Raw genomic sequence first — 17865 nt, 5'->3', positions numbered from 1 at the left:
TTAAAGGATTTTGACAGGAAGTATGACATCTCTTTGCTGTTTGGAATGAATGTGATGCTTACGCATTACTTGCGAAAAGATAAATTGAGTGAATTTCCTTGCCACTGATCTTGCACTGCCTTTGTTAATTAAAATTTCTTTGTATACTGGTTGCAGTATAATTGCTCATCAGGGACCCAGACCCTCTGGCCAGGGTTATGTTGCCGAGGCAACAACAGCACAGGTGTCAGATATCTTCAATAGCAATTTAGATGGTTACTGTTGCCATTGTTGTTTTTGCTTTATTAAAACACCTGCTAGTGCTACATGTACTACAGACCTCTGATTTTAACACACTCTTGTTATCTAGTAGCTCATATTCCCCATTCATTCAACTATGTCATACCTTGCTATATGCTATATATTATTAGAACAGCAAATTAATCTAGAATGGTCTGTTAATAGCAGGCCCAAAATACAATAACATTTATTAAATATATTAATTGACTAAGATAATAGCAATCAAAATAGAAATTATTTGTTTCAAAAGTTCAAGTTTCAAAAAGGTCCACCAAAGCAAAAAGCAGTTTATTGGACAGTGCTTAGACTCAGACTTATTCTGACATCTAGTGGTATATTTTTATAATTACTGGCCCTAGTCTAAAAACTGGATGTTTTCAAATGCATTGTACTGGGCAATTCTCTCTGTGAGGTTTGTTTTCAAATATGACAGATATGTACAATATTGTAAGTCTTTCTCCCTGCTGAACACCAAAATGACCACATGTACATTTCAGATATACTCGATATAAGTAGGTACGACTACTGTTTATGAAAATCAATAAAATACAAACTATTTTGCCCCCGGTACGTTGTATTCCGCTCGAGTTGGAAGTCAAATATTAGTAAAATCCAAAGTAAAAAACCACACGTACTGCACCATCATCCTGACGAGCCCATGTAACAGCCTCTACAGCAGCCAATCAAAACAGGCTCAGAGCTGTGCGTATTGCGTAACTATCTTGCGTACGTGACGTCGTCAACACTGCAGTCTGTCATAGCAGCTGCAGTTAGCAGAAACACAGCACGCCCATCTGTACGTCTAACCAGCTAACGTTGAAGAAAAGGTAATGTTTTAAAGCAGACATGTCATAAGACAAACCTTGCGATTCGTCGCCTATATTTGTTTTGAATGCACGTCCATCAAAACCAACCCTGTGATAATGCTTAATGACATTCTCGCTTCCGTGCCAAGGGACAGCTTTAACGTTTGTTTTGTCGAAAGGCCTCCGATTTAACGTTAACGTTACTTGTGTAAAAATGAGAGAATTCTCTATGTAGTTCGTTTTTAAGTCTGGACGACAAGGTCAACCTATTTTAAGCATCAAGAGAGCACGATGGTGTCCTTAAAATATATATATATATATATATGCTAGCTTATCACATTGCTCGTCATTATATGAGCGTGTTTGAAGTTAGCTCATTGATAAGTAACAGTTCTGTTGAGCTGCCATCAACGTTATCACCGTTGCACCAACAGACTAACATAGCAGTCTCTTCCCCAGTTTATAATACTCTTAAATTCACCCGTAGCACTCCACAATGCAAAACAAGAACCTTTTGTATAACGTTATATCGTTTGCTTTGTACCAAAAAAGGGAACCACAAACTGCAAAATGACAAACACATTTACCATGTGCCTTATTGTGGAAGCTTTTTTTCTTTACGTTACTAGCGAGAAGATGTGGTCAGTTGTTCGTCAGTGAATGGTTTCCTTGTTAAAGGTAGGGCACGTTATATCTGGAGAATTCTTGTTGATAATTTGAACTCTACAGCCAAACAAATGTGACTGGTCCAACTACAGACCTCCCTACTGAGGCCCCAGTTCTGTCAGCCAGTGGAGTTTAGACAATCCAGTCGCTGAATCTTGACTCATCTTAGATGTACAAGGCCTATTCCGAATATCGGAATTCCGGTAATACCTGCATAGGAGGGCAGGCAACAACACTAACAACTGGGTAATATGGCGGAAAAACGGAGGGTCTGCGGCCTGAGGGTAGGTTAACAATAGCTGTAGCAAAACAAATGTTCTAATATAAAACGTCATTGTTGTGTACAGTATTGTTTAGGACTGTATTAGTGCATCAGATGAGTGCCAAACTTGTGTAATTTGTTTATCAAATTTCTATTGCTACAAATTATTGCTGAATCCAATATAATACACACCTGTGAGGCATCACAAATTGAGTGAGTGACATTGTGTTTTACTCTCAATAGAATTTCACACAGAATGCTAAAATATTTTGTAATTCCTTTTTATTGTTTTTGTCTTATCAAGGAACGGACCACAATGGAAGCAGCATCTCCTCCACTGGACCCAGAACTAATTCGGGAGATTCTTGAATGCCCTATATGCCTGGAGACTTACAACCAGGAACAACTGAGACCCAAACTACTGCAGTGTGGTCACACAGTGTGCCGGCAGTGTCTAGAGAAGCTGTTGGCTAATACTATTAATGGCGTGCGCTGCCCCTTCTGTAGCAAGGTCTCCCGTATGAGCAGTATCTCCAAGCTGGCCGATAATCTCACAGTGCTCAAGATCCTGGATTGTACTACATCCTGTAGTGCTGCTGCCGCTGCCTTGATGTGCAAGTCCTGCTGTAACCGCCTACCACGACAGTACTGCCATGATTGTGCCACAGTCCTCTGTGAGCTCTGTAAAGGGGAGGGCCACCTGCATCAAGGCCATTCAGTTCAGCCAATTAGGGTGGCTGCTGAACAGCGCCGTAAAGAACTGGGTAGCAAGCTGACTGTTCTGCGTGACGTTATGGGTGACATTCAGAAGAAAAAGACGGCTATTGAAAACATTTCCAGGTCCTTGAGGCTAAAGTATCAGGCAGTGAACCAGGACTATACTACAGCTGAGCTACGTCTTCAAGAGGAGCTCAAGAGGTCTCGAAGGGCATTCACAGCTTCCATGGCAGAAGTGGAAAAGCTAAATGGGCAGGTCCTGGAGGAGCAAACATATCTCCTTAACATTGCAGAGGTAAAAGTGGTGTCACGTTGTGATTATCTGACAATGCTAGTGAGGCAGAGTGATATTGCTTTGCTAAAGGATGATGGTGGAGGCAGTGATGATGAAGAGCTGGATCTGAGGTGCAGCTTGCCCACTATGTTTCAGCTGCAAGAGCCAGAGCTGGTCAGAACAGAGCACTCTAAACCCATTGAAGTGGGCCAAATGACCACAAATACTTATACGGTTAATACAGACGATGAGGCGAGTAGGTTGGAAATTGCACTTGAGGGTGATGTAGAGAGTGTCGCGGGGGCAGTAGGGGCTATAGGTGGTGCAACGGGGGCTCCAGTGGATATTTACAGAGACATTGACATGGCTGCAGCTGAGGAGGCGGTATGTGGTTCACCAGGCAGCTTTAAGTCAAAATCCATGGATGCAGGTGGGGGATCACCTGGAGGAGCTGGGGTAAACGCAGAGCCCCCAGTTTGCCAGTTTGTGAAGAAGATGGGCTGTAAGGGAACTTTACCTGGCATGTTCAATTTACCAGTCAGCCTCTGTGTAACAGCACAAGGTGAGGTCCTGGTGGCTGACCGTGGAAACTACCGCATCCAGATGTTTAATCGTAAAGGTTTCCAGCGTGAAATCCGCCGCAACGCAAGTAGCATCGACAACTTTGTCCTGAGCTTCCTTGGGGCTGACCTGCCTAACCTCATCCCCTTATCCATTGCTGTCACCCCTCAAGGCCTGATTGGGGTTACTGACAACTACGATAACTCAGTTAAAGTCTACACTATGGATGGACACTGTGTGGCTTGCCATAAGAACCAACTGATTAAACCCTGGGGTATTACTGCCATGCCAACAGGTCAGTTTGTGGTGTCGGATGTAGAAGGTGGCAAGCTGTGGTGTCTGGCAGTGGACCGCAATGTAGGTGTGGTCAGCTACAACCGATTGTGCTCTGCTGTGCGGCCAAAATTTGTGACATGTGATGCAGCTGGAACAGTCTATTTCACCCAGGGCCTGGCCCTGAACTTTGAGAAACGCCACAATGAGCCCCACCTGGAGGGTGGCTTTTCTATTGGCTCAGTGGATACTGATGGCCAGCTAGGCAAGCAGCTCAGCCATTTCTTCTCAGAGACAGAGGACTTCCGCTGTATTACTGGCATGTGTGTGGATGCCAATGGAGATTTGCTTGTAACGGACAGTGGCAGAAAAGAAATCCTCCAGTTTCCCAAAGAGGGTGGATTTAAAGTTCTCATCCAGGAAGGGCTGACGTGCCCCGTGGGAGTGGCCACCACCCAGAAAGGACAGCTGCTAGTGCTGGATTGTTGGGACCACTGTGTCAAAGTCTACACATACATTCAGAGGAGGCACTCCTCCACTTCCTAGAGGAAAAATCCAGTCCACGTGAGCATGAGAGGTTTAGTACGTATGTGTGGGTAGGTGTGTATGGACGTTTGGAAAAGGTAGAAACACACTGTTATCCGTCACTTTAGTTTGGCTGCAGTCCAAACAATTCTCAACCTAGCTTTCATTGGGTTATTAAATTAATGTTCTAGTCGGTTTGTTTCAGGTTTAAAGCCTACTGGATTTTTATTTAATACCTCAACTAAAAAATCAGCTACTTATGCTGCCTCTTACCTGATTATATTAATGGATCACAACACTAAAACAGACCTTTTACATCACAGAATACTAATACAAGTTGTCGCATAAGCAAAAGAAGCCATTGATGTCAAAGCTAATGCAGGCACAAAGTACAGATGACTTTTCTCCTCTATTACTGAGTGCTATATCCACCATTCAGCCTGATTGTGTGTGATGCATGGCTTCCACTGATTTGGCTCAGCTTTGCAAAAGAATGTGAGAAGGAAGAGTTTAAAATGAACATTTATTCACCTTTGAAATAAAGCATACCAAGGCTTTTGGCCTGCGAAGCACTTTATTACTGACACGACACTGTTTCCTAGTGGGTTTTAGTAGCACAGACTAGCATTGATGTTGCTGAATGCAGCTGGCAGCTTTAAAGTTTACTGTACAGTTCACTTCTGACAAAACAGTAACCAAGTATCAGCATTCACTGAATTGCATTCAGTAACATTCAGGGGATATTACGTGTAGAGTATGAAGTTGCCTACAGAAAAGAGAGCAATTGCGATATGTCATTTACTGTGGGTTCTGTGGGTCCACACTTTTTAATGACATTCAGTTGTGTAGGCCTATAATAGTTTAAAAAAAAAAAAAAAAAAAGACACCATCATCTGTTAAATGTCTATTTTTGTTAAAGTGTCTTCGGGGGGAGCTGAATGAATGAATGCAATCAGGATTAGGGTTACTGATTAACTTGTAGAGCACATTATTATTACGATTTTTTTCAAGTACTTATTAATACTGCCAAGATACCATGAGTACATCAGCCACAAACTAAGTAATCAGTTGAGAACATTTTGGAGCAGTGTGTCAGCCTGAAGGACATTTAAAAGTAAAAGTTACTAAAACCTACTGTCTGATCTACAATACAAAAACCCTATTCTCTCTGTATGTTCTTTCATTTAGCCTTCTCTTAGTGACTTCCCAGCCACAGCTTCACTTATATCACTAGGGGGGGGCAGGTTGAGGTAACCAGGTGCTCCGGATCCTATTGTAGATGTTCTGCTCAGTCATACATCTCACTACAATTTCAGGCCTCCTGCTGGCTTTTTGACATGCAGCATTAAAGTTAGCTTTGAGCAGTTTACTTGTGATCACAAACACTGTGGCACCTAGTTTCAGTCCTACTTCTCAGACAGAGCTGTGTCCACTGAGTCCAATCGAGTTCCAAAAGTCTGTTCTCAGATGACCATTGTAACTTGGAAGGCGCTTAAAAATGTCAAGGCTCTGTTCTTTCTATCCCCTATGGGTTTAGTTACATCACAGTCCTCTAAAAACATTAAGCCTAAAGGGTACAGCAGACATCTACAACTTGAATAATGTTTACAAACTTTGTTCAGACCTGGCTTTTGTTCCAGAGAACTTGCCATTTGCCATTGTTTCCTCACTCCTGGCTTGTGGTTACACAATCTTTCGAAGGCAGTCACTGGAAGGAGTGTTTGGAATAGCACTGCTAGGATAATGATGAGTGAAAACTCCAGCATCACACACCGAACCTGGCTTTGTTTCACTGGGATGTTGGTTCCATGTTGTTATGTCTCCTCCCTCTATTCAACACTAGAGAACCGGAGTTCTCTAGTGTTGGTAGCTATGGTAGAGACAACAGCCATATACAGTGTTTTGCTAGTTAGTGCTTGTGTTGGTCAACATTAAATTCGCCTATATCCGCACGTATTTTATTTATTTTATCATGTAGATTTATCAAATCTAAAAACACTAAGACACTTTTAATCAAAATATTTAGTGGCCTAAATATGGGGAATCAAGTTAATCATTGAAACCCACCCCTCAATACTGTATGTAACATTCTGTCATAAATAGTAAATATGCCTGCTCTGAGGCAAAATGTATCTTCCAGTCTAGGTTTGCTCTGAGCATGTTGCATACTGACTCAGTTTCAGCCTTAAAAAGAAATAATTTCAACAAAGCTGACCTTAAATCTGCACCTGGAGCCCTATTAAACAGCAACGTGCAAATCTACATATGTGAGAATCAAACTGTAAACATGAAATATTTTTCATATTTCTACATGATAAGGAGTGAAAGAAAGATATAATTGAATTAAAGTATCAGGTGAAGTCTGTCATGTCACTGTGCATTTTTGTTTTACATGATGTATTTGTTTCATTGTTAGGTCATGTTATATCTCAACACTAAACTTAAAGATTTTAAATCAAGATAGCCTGAGCTGTATGTCAACCTTGCCATCAACACTGATTTTTCCCCACAGTGCTTACACTTAAGTAGTCATTATTAGGAAACATTCAAACTTTTAAAGTGACAGAAAAATGTATAAAATGCTAGAAAAATCAAGTGTCCTTGTGTCAGTGTGCTGAAGATCAGTGTGTCTCACATCATCTTAATATGTTTTAGTATATGTCATTGGAAAGAATTTCCTTGCATATAGTTTATTAATTTATCCTATTGGATTGTAATACTGCAATATGTCCATGAACCAAACTCCCATGTGTTTAATGGTGTTACATCCTTTGGAGGCTGTGAATTTTAAACATTACAGACATCTCTGTGTAGTCAAATTCATGTTATTGTTGATTATCTGAGTGCAATAAACATTTATGAAACAACTAAAATATCAGCAGCAGTTTTTTTCCATACCATTCTAGCACTAATGTTCGCTTTTATCATGTATGTGTGTTTTCATACATTTGCCTGTTTTTTTTCTGTCTGAACCTTACCTAGTAAGAGCAAACCTCATCATAATTGGTTGGTTGTGAAGTTCAATTTAAAAATATTTTGATTTATGCAGTAGGTAGTGGTGGGTGATAAAGAAATAATACTGATAGTCATAGTGCAACAACGTGGACTTTTGAACGCCAAGAAGAGTGTAATTTTGAAAAGCAAACAGGCTCACTTTGCCATGTCTTGAAGTCTGGTAGTGGAAGTATTCAGATATTTTACTTAAATAAAAAGTCTGGCCTTTGATATGCAAATCTGCAAGTACAACCACTATACCATGTAGATGAGGTAATACAAATACTCACATACTTTATATGTATTATTGTATTAATATTATTGATACATTATCATGTAAGCATGCTAATAATGCTGTAGTTTGCAGAAATTTCCTGCAAGTATTACTTTGCAGCCCTGTCTTGATGCTGCCAGCTTCACTGGACCAATTTCTAAAAATAATTTCTTAGTCATATAGACACAAAAACATGGAAAAATAGGGTCCAGGTTCAAAAATACATTAGTCACCGTTTAAAGGGGTGTGGGTGTTCAATCCTGGGCCTCCTTGTCCCAAAATCTGTTTTTCTGTTTTCCTACAAGGTGAGTGAATATGTAATGGAATTTATTTCGAAACCCAGGTGCCAATCAACAGGGCAGTGAATAGCTAGACTGAAAATCAGCACTTTTTTGAGATCATGAATAAACAGGATTAAAAAACACCATTTAAATGGAACAGTGCTGCAAGATGCTTTTGGGATGCTGTTAAGTCACACTAATGTTTAATTCAATTCATGCAGCTTGTGCTGCCTTTTAACTAGGAGGCGAATTAAGGGACGATAAACATAACCCAGTTTAGTTTATAGTCAGACAGCATAACCCCTACCTGTTAAATTAAAGTAAATCTTTCTCTAGTTCTGTTCACTGTGTATTTGTGATAGGTTGCCTGCTTTGATTTAGAAAAAAAGGTCATGTGTCCTGGTTACATTTGCATACATTAGCAGCCCATCACTCCTGATTTTCCACTATTTCTCCCTTATTAATGCTCCCTGTAAACAAACAGCTGCACCTGCAGTCATCAGTCTGTCAAGTTCCAGAAGTTTGCCGGTGACACAACCCTCGTGGGCTTATCTCTGATTGGCAGTCCACCTACAGGTGGGAGATTGATAATCTGGTGACCTGGTGCAGACATAACAACTTGGACCTGAATGCTTTAATGTACGATGGTGTATTAGGGCCACTGCTGAAAAAGAAAAGCTTGAAAAATCTGAAAATCTCTGATAATAAGCTCTGCTGTAGGCCAGCTAGGTCCAAGGGAAAAGTGAATTGTTGTGGTAGTACTACAATGAAGAAGGGGGGGGGAGGCAGTGCTTAATTTGTAAATCAGGAGGTCCTGGAACACCAAGAGGGTGGTGTTCTAGTGGGCCAGGGGGAAAGACAAAGTCACAGAAAGCATCTAATGACACCTAGAACACACTGGATAACACTGAGGTGCTAGCTGTTAAAACTAAACTGTCATCGCAAATAGTATTTATTTACATTTATTTATCATTCACAATAATCATTCAAAATCATCCAGGGGAGGGGTGTAGAAACAGCAGTTTCTCTCTTTCATTGACTGGCCCTTCACTTGCCCTTCGTTTCCCTTCTGTCTGTGGATTGCTGCTACATGAAAAGCAAGCAGAGTTTTATATCGTACATTTGTAAGTTTAATCTCTGAGAATATAGAAATAGGATTTTTCCCCCCTGTAAATTTACGACTTTAATCAAGAACATTACAATTTGTTTTCTGAATATTAACCCTCCCCCCCCCCCCCCCCAAATAAATCTACAATGGCCTTAATACACCTTCCTACTAAACACAGCGGATATGTTTGTGGATTTCAAAAAGAGCTGAGCCCAGCCATCACCCTGTGCGACACCTCTGAGTCCTTCCGCTTCCTGGGCACCATCATCACCCAGACCAGTACCTCAAGTGACACCTAACCAAGAAAGCACAGCAGAGGATTTACTTCCTGTGGAAGCCGAAGAAGTTCAACCTTCCAAAGTTTATGGCGGCGCACTTCTACACCTCCTCCATCACCATCTGGTACGCTGCTGCCACTGCCAAGGACAGGGGCAGACTGCAGCGTATCATTCGCTCTGCAGAGAAAGTGATTGGCTGCAATCCACCATCCCTCCAGGACCTGTACGCCTTCAGGACTCTGAGGCGTGCAGGAAAGACTACGGTTGATTCCTCCCACCCCGGACACAAACTCTTTCAGACACTCCCCTCTGGCAGGAAGCTGCGGCCCATCAGGACTAAAACCTGCCATAATGGTACATATTCTTTATTTTTCTTTTATCTTTTCATATATTATTGTCAATTTTACATTTTATATTTATGATTACTTGATATGCAGTTCTTTGCCTTATCTTTTATACTACCTGCTATGGTTATTGTGTATCGTTAAGCACCAAAACGCCAAAGCAAACTCATTGTATGTGTAAACCTACTAGGCAATAAAGCTGATTCTGAAATCCCTCTGTGTTTGACAGATCCCTCTCTCCGAAAAATCAATATATAGAATGTGAGCATGGCATTTCCATTCATCCCTCTGGAATTCAGCCTTTAAGCCTTTTTTTTACCTTCCTCCCTGTCTGTCAGCACGCTCACCTTTCTGGTACTGCAGCCAGAGCTGCTGCTGGGCCTTCTTGCTGGGGAAGTAGATGCTGCAGCTGAGCTCGGAGCCGTACAGGGCCTCAGACACATAGTGGCTGCCGTATTGCTGGAGAAAAGCCAGCAGCTCCTCACGCGTGCTCTCTGCTGACAGCGTCTTCAGCACCTTAGAAAAGCCTACCAGGTCGACAAGGAGATGGAAGAATAGGGATTTTGTGTCCAGAAAGGTGGGAAGGATGGGTTGCATATTAAGGTTGGGCTTATGGTGTAAATCTGTTGTTACAAATGAATCAAGATCTATCAAGGGTACAGACATATACAATTAGAGAGATAGACTGACAATATGCAGAATATACAGCAAACCTGCATAGGCTAGTTAGAAGACAGTAAAAGTAACATAATTATTCCCTCAGGCATTGATCAGAGTAATATTTATCTGTATGATGCTGTGATGTTGAGACATCACAAGGTCAAATTACTTGGACACTGACCTGTAGATAAGGTAATGGAGCTGAGTTTGACTTTGTACAGATTGCTGCGCACTCTCCACTGTTGAACCATAGGATAGCCCACCGCCTCACTGAACTGGGCATCCCCTAAGAAAGACAGAAAAAAAGGGAACAAGGAGACAAATTAAGACAGAAGAAGAACTACAAGACAGACAACACATACAGCAATTTAAAATAAAGATTTATAAAGAGTCTCAAAATAAATTAATACATAAATGCAATCCATCTTTTCATTTGAACTGTTCATTACAGATCTATTGTTATCCATTATTGCCTTAACATCATTTATTATCACAGCCCATATCCCAGCTGCTCCCAGATCAATGGCAGATATATAGTGTAACTTGAACTCCAATTGGATTGCTGACATTAGAAGTGGGAGCAATCTCGCCTTTCTCTGCAATTCAATTACCAAACTTTCGCACCAGTTTAGAACTAAAGCCACAAAAGTGAAGAGCAAAGGGGGGAAAAAAATAAAAGGCTTACTGGAACCTTGATCTTGTGCCTCTGCAAAGCGTTTTACACCTGAGACATTCATGCACAGTGAAAAAAGTGCAATTTAGCTTCTGTGTGTGTGTGTGTGTTCAATTCTGGTGAAAGCAGAACCCAAGTAAAAGTCTCAGGGGTCAATGTGGACCGAATGCCAATTTAGCTAATGGAGGGATTAGGGAGCAGAGGTGGAGGTGCAGGTTTCAAGCCAAATGTCTAAGTGACTCTGTCCACCCGCAAGATGGGGTGGAACAATCGAGAAAAGGATAAAAGGATGAAACGGGAGGGTAAGTGTTAGAGTTTAAAAGATCCGGTGCACGTGTATGTGTGTGGGCATGCAATTCAAAATACTTTTATATTAGCATTTTGAGATGGGGTTTGGGGTGAAAGCACAATGGCAAAGAAGAATGCTCAAGGAACATTTATTTAGCTATCGACTATGATCATAGAGAGATAACAGAGCTGCCACTGAAAAATGTAATGAATCAAATGTATTTGCCTATTACTCTCAAGAGAAGAGACAGACAAGAAAACAAGGCCATATCGCCAAAACCACCCTCACCTGTGAGGAGCTGCAGGTTGGGCAGGGGCTCAGACAACACCCCTCGACATTGTTCCTCCACTGGTAAGGGGATGACCATGAGACCATCGGCTAGCTGGGGAAAGTCCTTAATAAAGTTGTTATCCCTGAGAAAGAAAGAAAGAAAGAAAAGGCAAACAATATTTAGTTCCCCAAACTAGAAGTTTACTTCAATATTAACAAGGATAGTGTGTTGTGATTTTGGTACACAATTTAGTGCCATGCATAACACCTACAACACCTGCAAAAAGTAAAAAGTATTTACAAGGCAATTATCCAGTAACTGTTTGTACCAAAAGGTAACAACCTAGTGACTACTGACTCCCAAGTATCACACCTCTACTTTATCTACAGGTCCTGTTTAACAGGCAGGGGTGTAGCTACAAATTCTGAACTCCCCAAAAAACAACTCAACAACAGTTCACAATAAATATCTACAGTCACAACATGTTCCAGTGCCTCATGCAGCTGCTGGCCTCCTGAATCATTCAGAGACAGGGATTTGGAGATTTCACTGCTTCTTCTGCCTGAGATGTTTTTCTATGATAATGCTTTATGTGTTGACATTTTTTGGCTAGAATGAAGGTGTCAGGCTCATTAGTTGCTTATAATTATTGAGAAAATATCGAACATCAGCACACAACGAGGTGAAGATACGGTTTCATGTGTGCGTTGTCACTGTGGTAATTCGTTCCATCCATGAATGACAGAATTAAAAAAAGTTCCTTACTGGTTGTGTAAACGACAATAACACTGGTACATGGCCAAAATAAGACACAAGGAAAATTCATTATAAATTATACACCACAGGGTGGTATAATGAGATTAAGTTGTAGTTTCCTTAAAAATATATACAAAAATGATAAACAGTAGTTGTTTCGATAAATAAGAAGCCATAGAAATACAACTCCCCGCGACCCTGTACGCAGGATAAGCGGTTGACGATGGATGGATGGAGAAATACAACTATTTTATATGGTAGAGTGCTGAGGATCATTATGGGAGTCTCACAGCCTGAGGGAAGAAGCTGTTCTGGAATCAGCGGATACTTCTATCTCTCTTGCCAGACAGCAGCAGGGTGAACAGGCTGTGGCTGGGGTGGGTGCTGTCTTATAGTGTCCTCCTCTGCACAAGCACCTCACCTGACCAACATCACTGATGCTTGGTAGATGGTTACCAACTATATTCTGAGCGGGAAACGTGTGAGTGTGTGTGTGTGTGTGTGATGCCTGGAGGTCCAATAAAGAAAACAGTTGTCCTCCATTTTGAGGGCAGAACAGAGAGCTGCAGCCAAAGATAAGACAGACCCCCTGGAATCTCTCTTTCTCTCTGCTGGAGACGATAAGAACCAGAAAGAACGGTAATGAGAAAGGAAGAGGAAGAAGGCCCACATACTGCGCTATGGTGAGAGGTAACAAAGAACCTTAAATGCAAACAGAGCTGATAGGTCTGAATGGAACATTAGCACATTTTCACTTTTCCATCTATTTGCACCACCATGCTATATCACAGAGGACAAATCAGTAGCAAAATAAGTAGCAGCAGTCCTACAAGGAGATAGCGTATGTTCAGTTCCATTTTTGCTCAGCAGATAGACCACTCTGGTTGAACCAAAGCAGTTTCAGTTCATTTCCTGTCAAAAAGATGAGTTGTCTTGCTGCATTCTGAGCGCAAGGCAAGCAGCAGCAATTCCCATAATCCACTTTTATGGGACCAAGTTTTAGAGCACAGACCTTGTGCCATAGAGACTCTTCTTGATATCAATTTTTCATCCTGTTCCTCTCTTTCTGCCTCTCTCTCTCTCTTTGCTTCCTCTAACCGCAAAGCCTGTTAGACGCAATCACAGCCTTAGTGTTACAATGGAGGGGTGGAAGGATTGACTCAAGGGCACGGGATGAGAGGAAAGAGGAAGAGAAGAGGTGCTGTAAAAAGATTACCGTGGCTCATGCTCACAGAAAACATATTGATTGCTAAATTGCATCAGCCAGCTTCACACTGAGCCTCAGAGAACATTTGGAGGCGTGTGGACCTGGACGATATGTAGCTTTATGGATTTTCAAGCCCAGATGTGGACTGTCCTTGACACTCTGCAAGGAGTCCCTTTTCTTTAGACACTACTCTCTCAACCGTTCACATTCTACGGTTGAAAGACATACATGAGATTGATGTACCTCGCTGCAGTAGTTCACTGCAGAGTTGCTCCAAAACAAAATTGAAAACGGACTCTATTTTGGAGTATAAAAATTGTAACAAACTAGTGCCTCAGGTGATTGCACATAAAATCGTTAAATGTCCTTAACCTTCTCCTTCTTCTACCCTTAACAGAAGCCATCTAAGTGTGTTCATTGGGGCATAGGTTAAGTGGTGAGACAGCAAAATCAGAACAAAGTGTCAATCCTGAAGATATCTGATTTCGTGGTTTTGGTGAGACCACAGTTCCTTGGACTGTGTTTGTGCATGTCGGTGTGTATTTGACAGGAAGGGTGCTTGAAGCATCTATTCTGCCAACAGGTGGTAGAGGGGGAGACATTTATCTGTACCACTACAAACCAAAACTTACCAGTGCAGGTAACAACATGAGCCGGTTGCTTGTCTTTCAAGAAAGCTCAGTTCTTTCTTACACAAATGGTAACACTATGGTTCAGCTGTTAGCTGGGCATGGCTAACTTATCTCACCTTAAAGCGACAAATTGACATTTGATCAACTGATAAGATTGATGTGGCTTAGTGAGCAGAAAGCCTGGCAGTATAACTTCCCTAAGTCAGACATTTTTAACACATGTAAAACTACTAACATTAATAATGTCTACATTCTTAGGTGCTCCAGGACCAGGGACATGCTTCTATACTCTTTGCTAATGTGGGTGCTGGCCAACGGACATTGCTTACTGAAACTTAAATGGAAGAGAGACATTTTTATTTATCATTCTTAGTTAAACCTGTGCTTTTTCTGTAATGAAGTAAAGGTCTATAGAAGAGCAGCCACCACAGTGAATTTGCCTACCCAGCTGGATGTTTTGCTTACTATTGTGAACTGGTTGATTAAGATTAATAATCTATGTGACCAAACATTTACTGGACATGCTGGCTGTATTTGTCCTTAACCTATGTTAAGGATGTTTCCAGTAAGAGGTCTTTTTCACAGAAGGCCTTTTGACATGTCACAGTAGGAAAATCCCAGGTGTGAATAATAAAATGAATGATTTCTAAATTCCATTTAGCTGCTGGTATGCTGGTATCCTTGTATCGTGCATTCTGGCTCACTGGTCATGGTTTACTGGGACACTTAAATAGAGCAAAGCCATTGTAAAAACACTTTTGCTTTTCCTACTATGTCAAGTCAAAATGTCTTCAATATTTTTGTGAAGGTTAATAATAATAATAACATAATAATCCTTATTCATAGAGCACTTTCAAAACCAACATTACTAAGTGCTTTACAAGAATCAAATACAAGTTATAAAATAGTTATAGCAGGTCAAACAAAAATAAAACACATTTGAGAAATAATAATAGTAATTTCCAAAATCATGTAAAATCAGGGAAGGCTTTTGGCAGAAGTGTGTTTTAACAAGGGATTTGCCGTGCCTTTGCTGCAAATGCTCCTCTTGATTTCAGCCGGGTCTCTTGAACAAACAAAAGATCTGCTGTCTGCGATATAGCAGGGGGCAAGACCATGAAAAGCCTAATGACAGCAGATTCTGCTGGTACAAATATACGAAATACATTTCATCTAAAATTGTGAACTACTGGCCAATTACAAATTGCAAATTTTGACATTTTGAGACTGACATAGAGGGATGCCACTAACTGACCGAATATAAAGGCTTTCAATTTCTTTCAAGAATGTCATAGTAGAGCACAGATTAATAACGGAAGAAAGGAAGAGAAAAAACATAACCTGCTAACCAGCTACATTTACCCGCCAGACATAAGAGTAATCAATCAGTCGTCTCATCCAAATAAGCATATTTCCCAAAACACCAAACTATTCCTTTTAATAAGTTTTAGTTAAATTATTGTTTATTATGGGAAATTAGGTTGTAGCAGAAATCACATGGCATTTGATGGCTACGCTCTATTTAAGTGCCCCTGTGAACAATGACAGTGTGACAGTTAGCCTACCAGGGTCCTGCAACTGAGTCCTCATAACATATTAATTAAATCTGTGCTTTTACTAATATGACATGTAAACATATCTGCCCTGAGTAGGCATCTTTAGCCAAAATGTCCCTACCCCGTTGAACGTTTGGTCTGATTTGACTCCAATTCCATTCGATTCTGGGCTTTTGGTGATGTGTTCTAGCTCTCATAAACAGCTCAGGCCACATGCTGCCACCAACAATGAGCTAATGCAAGAAGCTGAAATTCACTGGCAGTAACTTTAACTTTATCCAGGACTATATTCGCCGAATTTATGATGTTTAAAAACACATTTTTAAAACCAGGTCTAATCTATACTCCTTCCAGGTGCCCAGCCCATTATCTTTAAAACAGAGTTTTTTAGGAATCACATTAACACTCATCCATCTACAAAGCCTTACCACACTTAACAACCTCCTATACACCAGACCACATATGAGTCTGGAGGTCCAGACTTGTGTATTTACTCATGTTTCATTCAGTACCCATGTGTGTTCATTAAAGGCAGTGGACACTGGGCTTCCTCCTGGCCAAACAGGCCTCCTATCCTACTTGAGTCTACAAGTGGCTCTTCCCATTTGAATGAGAATCTCCAAAACACAAGTTTTACAAATGAGATCTGGTCGGATGAATGCAAATATTCTAGACCAGTTCATGCATATATATTAAAGCTCTAACTCTCTCTTACTTCTCCTCTCCCTCTTTCATTCCCCACGTGTCTTCCTGCCCTCTGCGTGTAGCATTTAAATTCAAACACAGTAAAGATACATCTGATTATTAAAGCATACTGAAGCTCAGGTCTCACATGCAAATATATATATTTTTTGTATGTCACAGCCAGACATCAATGTCAGTATTTCTCCCATAGAGTATAAGAATTGTTTGCTGTTAGCTCAGCCTAGTTCCCAGCAGTAACCCTTTCTGGTTTGCTCTCTGCATCCTTTCCTGTATTCCTTCCATCTCTTATTCACTCTCCCAGCTACTGCTGCTCTCTCCTCTCAAATCACAGGCAGTCTGCTGATAGGCACAGATGAGAGCCATCTACAAGTCAATTTAGAAGAATGTATTTACGCGCGCGCGCGCGTGTGTGTGTGTGTGTGTGTGTGTGTGTGTGTGTGTGTGTGTGAGAACGGGTGTGTTCACGCATATGTTTGACTGAGTATATTTATCTGGGTTTGTGACTGTGTAACTGATATTGAGTGGTACTTATCTAAACATTGTCAGAGGTAATTGGCTCTTGGGCTGTTTTGTCTGTGTAGAAACCTCATCCTCACATCGCCGCACTGATCAGACACATTACACCATACTCACTACATCTTAACTTCGCTGACATTACACAACATCTCAGTTCATTATCTACAACCCCAATACTCATCTCGACAACAAAACAGGCTAATTGTGCTTTTCAATAGTGGCTTCTATTGGAAAATCACATCCACCGACAGGCCCTTTGTTTCTGTTTCATTTGCCTTCACATCGTGAGGAATTAACATACCTACCAGAAACCGACAATACCAATAATGAGAATTTTGGCTAAGAACTTTGGCTGAAACCATAGTTTCAAAAGCAGTATATAGATCATTTAGAGGGCACATTGTATCACCTACCAGAGGCTCATTGTAGGCCCACTCTGCAGCCTTCAAATGTACACTCTGGCATTCAGAATCCAATTTTAGAAACAATTGTGGGACAGCCAACCCATCACTTCAGAAAATGAATTATACGTGCATCCCCGGTTCAAGAAAAGACTGAACCTCCTGGGTTTGAACACCTCCCCTAACAGTGAGGAAAGTGTTTCAGCAAACCGTAAACCACGCAGTATGCTCTTTTCCACTCATTTAAGAAGCTGCCTTTGTGGACTGATGCAAGCACTAACAAAGACTCCCTAATTCCCCTGAGGAAATGAGTATTGAATATACATACAAGTCCTTGGTGCCGAGCTTACAAAGGCTATATTTTGATTATCAGAATCTCTGTTCAGGCTCAGCTGCTAATTGAGCATGTGTATCCTTCTTGGGTCAAAGCTGAATGAGGACGTAGCTGTTCAAGTAATAGACATTTACAGAACGCAGAGATTGGATGATATTTTAAATAACTAAGTTCATCTTCACTTTCCAAAAAACAAAACAGTTTTCAGTAGATAACTGCATCA

At 41.0% G+C, this 17865-nt stretch overlaps 2 protein-coding genes across 2 annotated transcripts in view; one reads left to right on the top strand and one right to left on the bottom strand.

Annotated features, from left to right (window-relative positions):
• LOC123981501 (astrotactin-2-like) overlaps positions 1–17865 on the bottom strand; it is a 176596-nt gene that overhangs the window by 51951 nt on the left and 106780 nt on the right. Inside the window, exons 12-14 of the mRNA XM_046066361.1 lie at positions 11553–11677; positions 10484–10588; positions 9990–10169 (exon numbers count right to left, since the gene is read on the bottom strand). Coding sequence (XP_045922317.1) covers positions 9990–10169; positions 10484–10588; positions 11553–11677 — 410 coding nt within the window. The remainder of the gene's footprint in view (positions 1–9989; positions 10170–10483; positions 10589–11552; positions 11678–17865) is intronic.
• trim32 (tripartite motif containing 32) lies at positions 1017–7236 on the top strand. Its single transcript, XM_046066362.1, has 2 exons — positions 1017–1106; positions 2318–7236. The coding sequence occupies exon 2, from the start codon at positions 2330–2332 to the stop codon at positions 4382–4384; it is 2055 nt and encodes a 684-aa protein (XP_045922318.1). The 5' UTR covers positions 1017–1106; positions 2318–2329; the 3' UTR covers positions 4385–7236.

This window comes from Micropterus dolomieu, linkage group LG13, assembly GCF_021292245.1.
Source record: "Micropterus dolomieu isolate WLL.071019.BEF.003 ecotype Adirondacks linkage group LG13, ASM2129224v1, whole genome shotgun sequence".
Classification (NCBI taxonomy): domain Eukaryota; kingdom Metazoa; phylum Chordata; class Actinopteri; order Centrarchiformes; family Centrarchidae; genus Micropterus; species Micropterus dolomieu.
Note: the sequence above shows the minus strand (reverse complement) of the source record. Positions and strands in the feature narration are given on the sequence as shown.

Excerpts from the sequence above, each read along its gene's own strand:
- trim32 (XM_046066362.1), top strand. The coding sequence starts at position 2,330 with ATGGAAGCAGCATCTCCTCCACTGGACCCAGAACTAATTCGGGAGATT.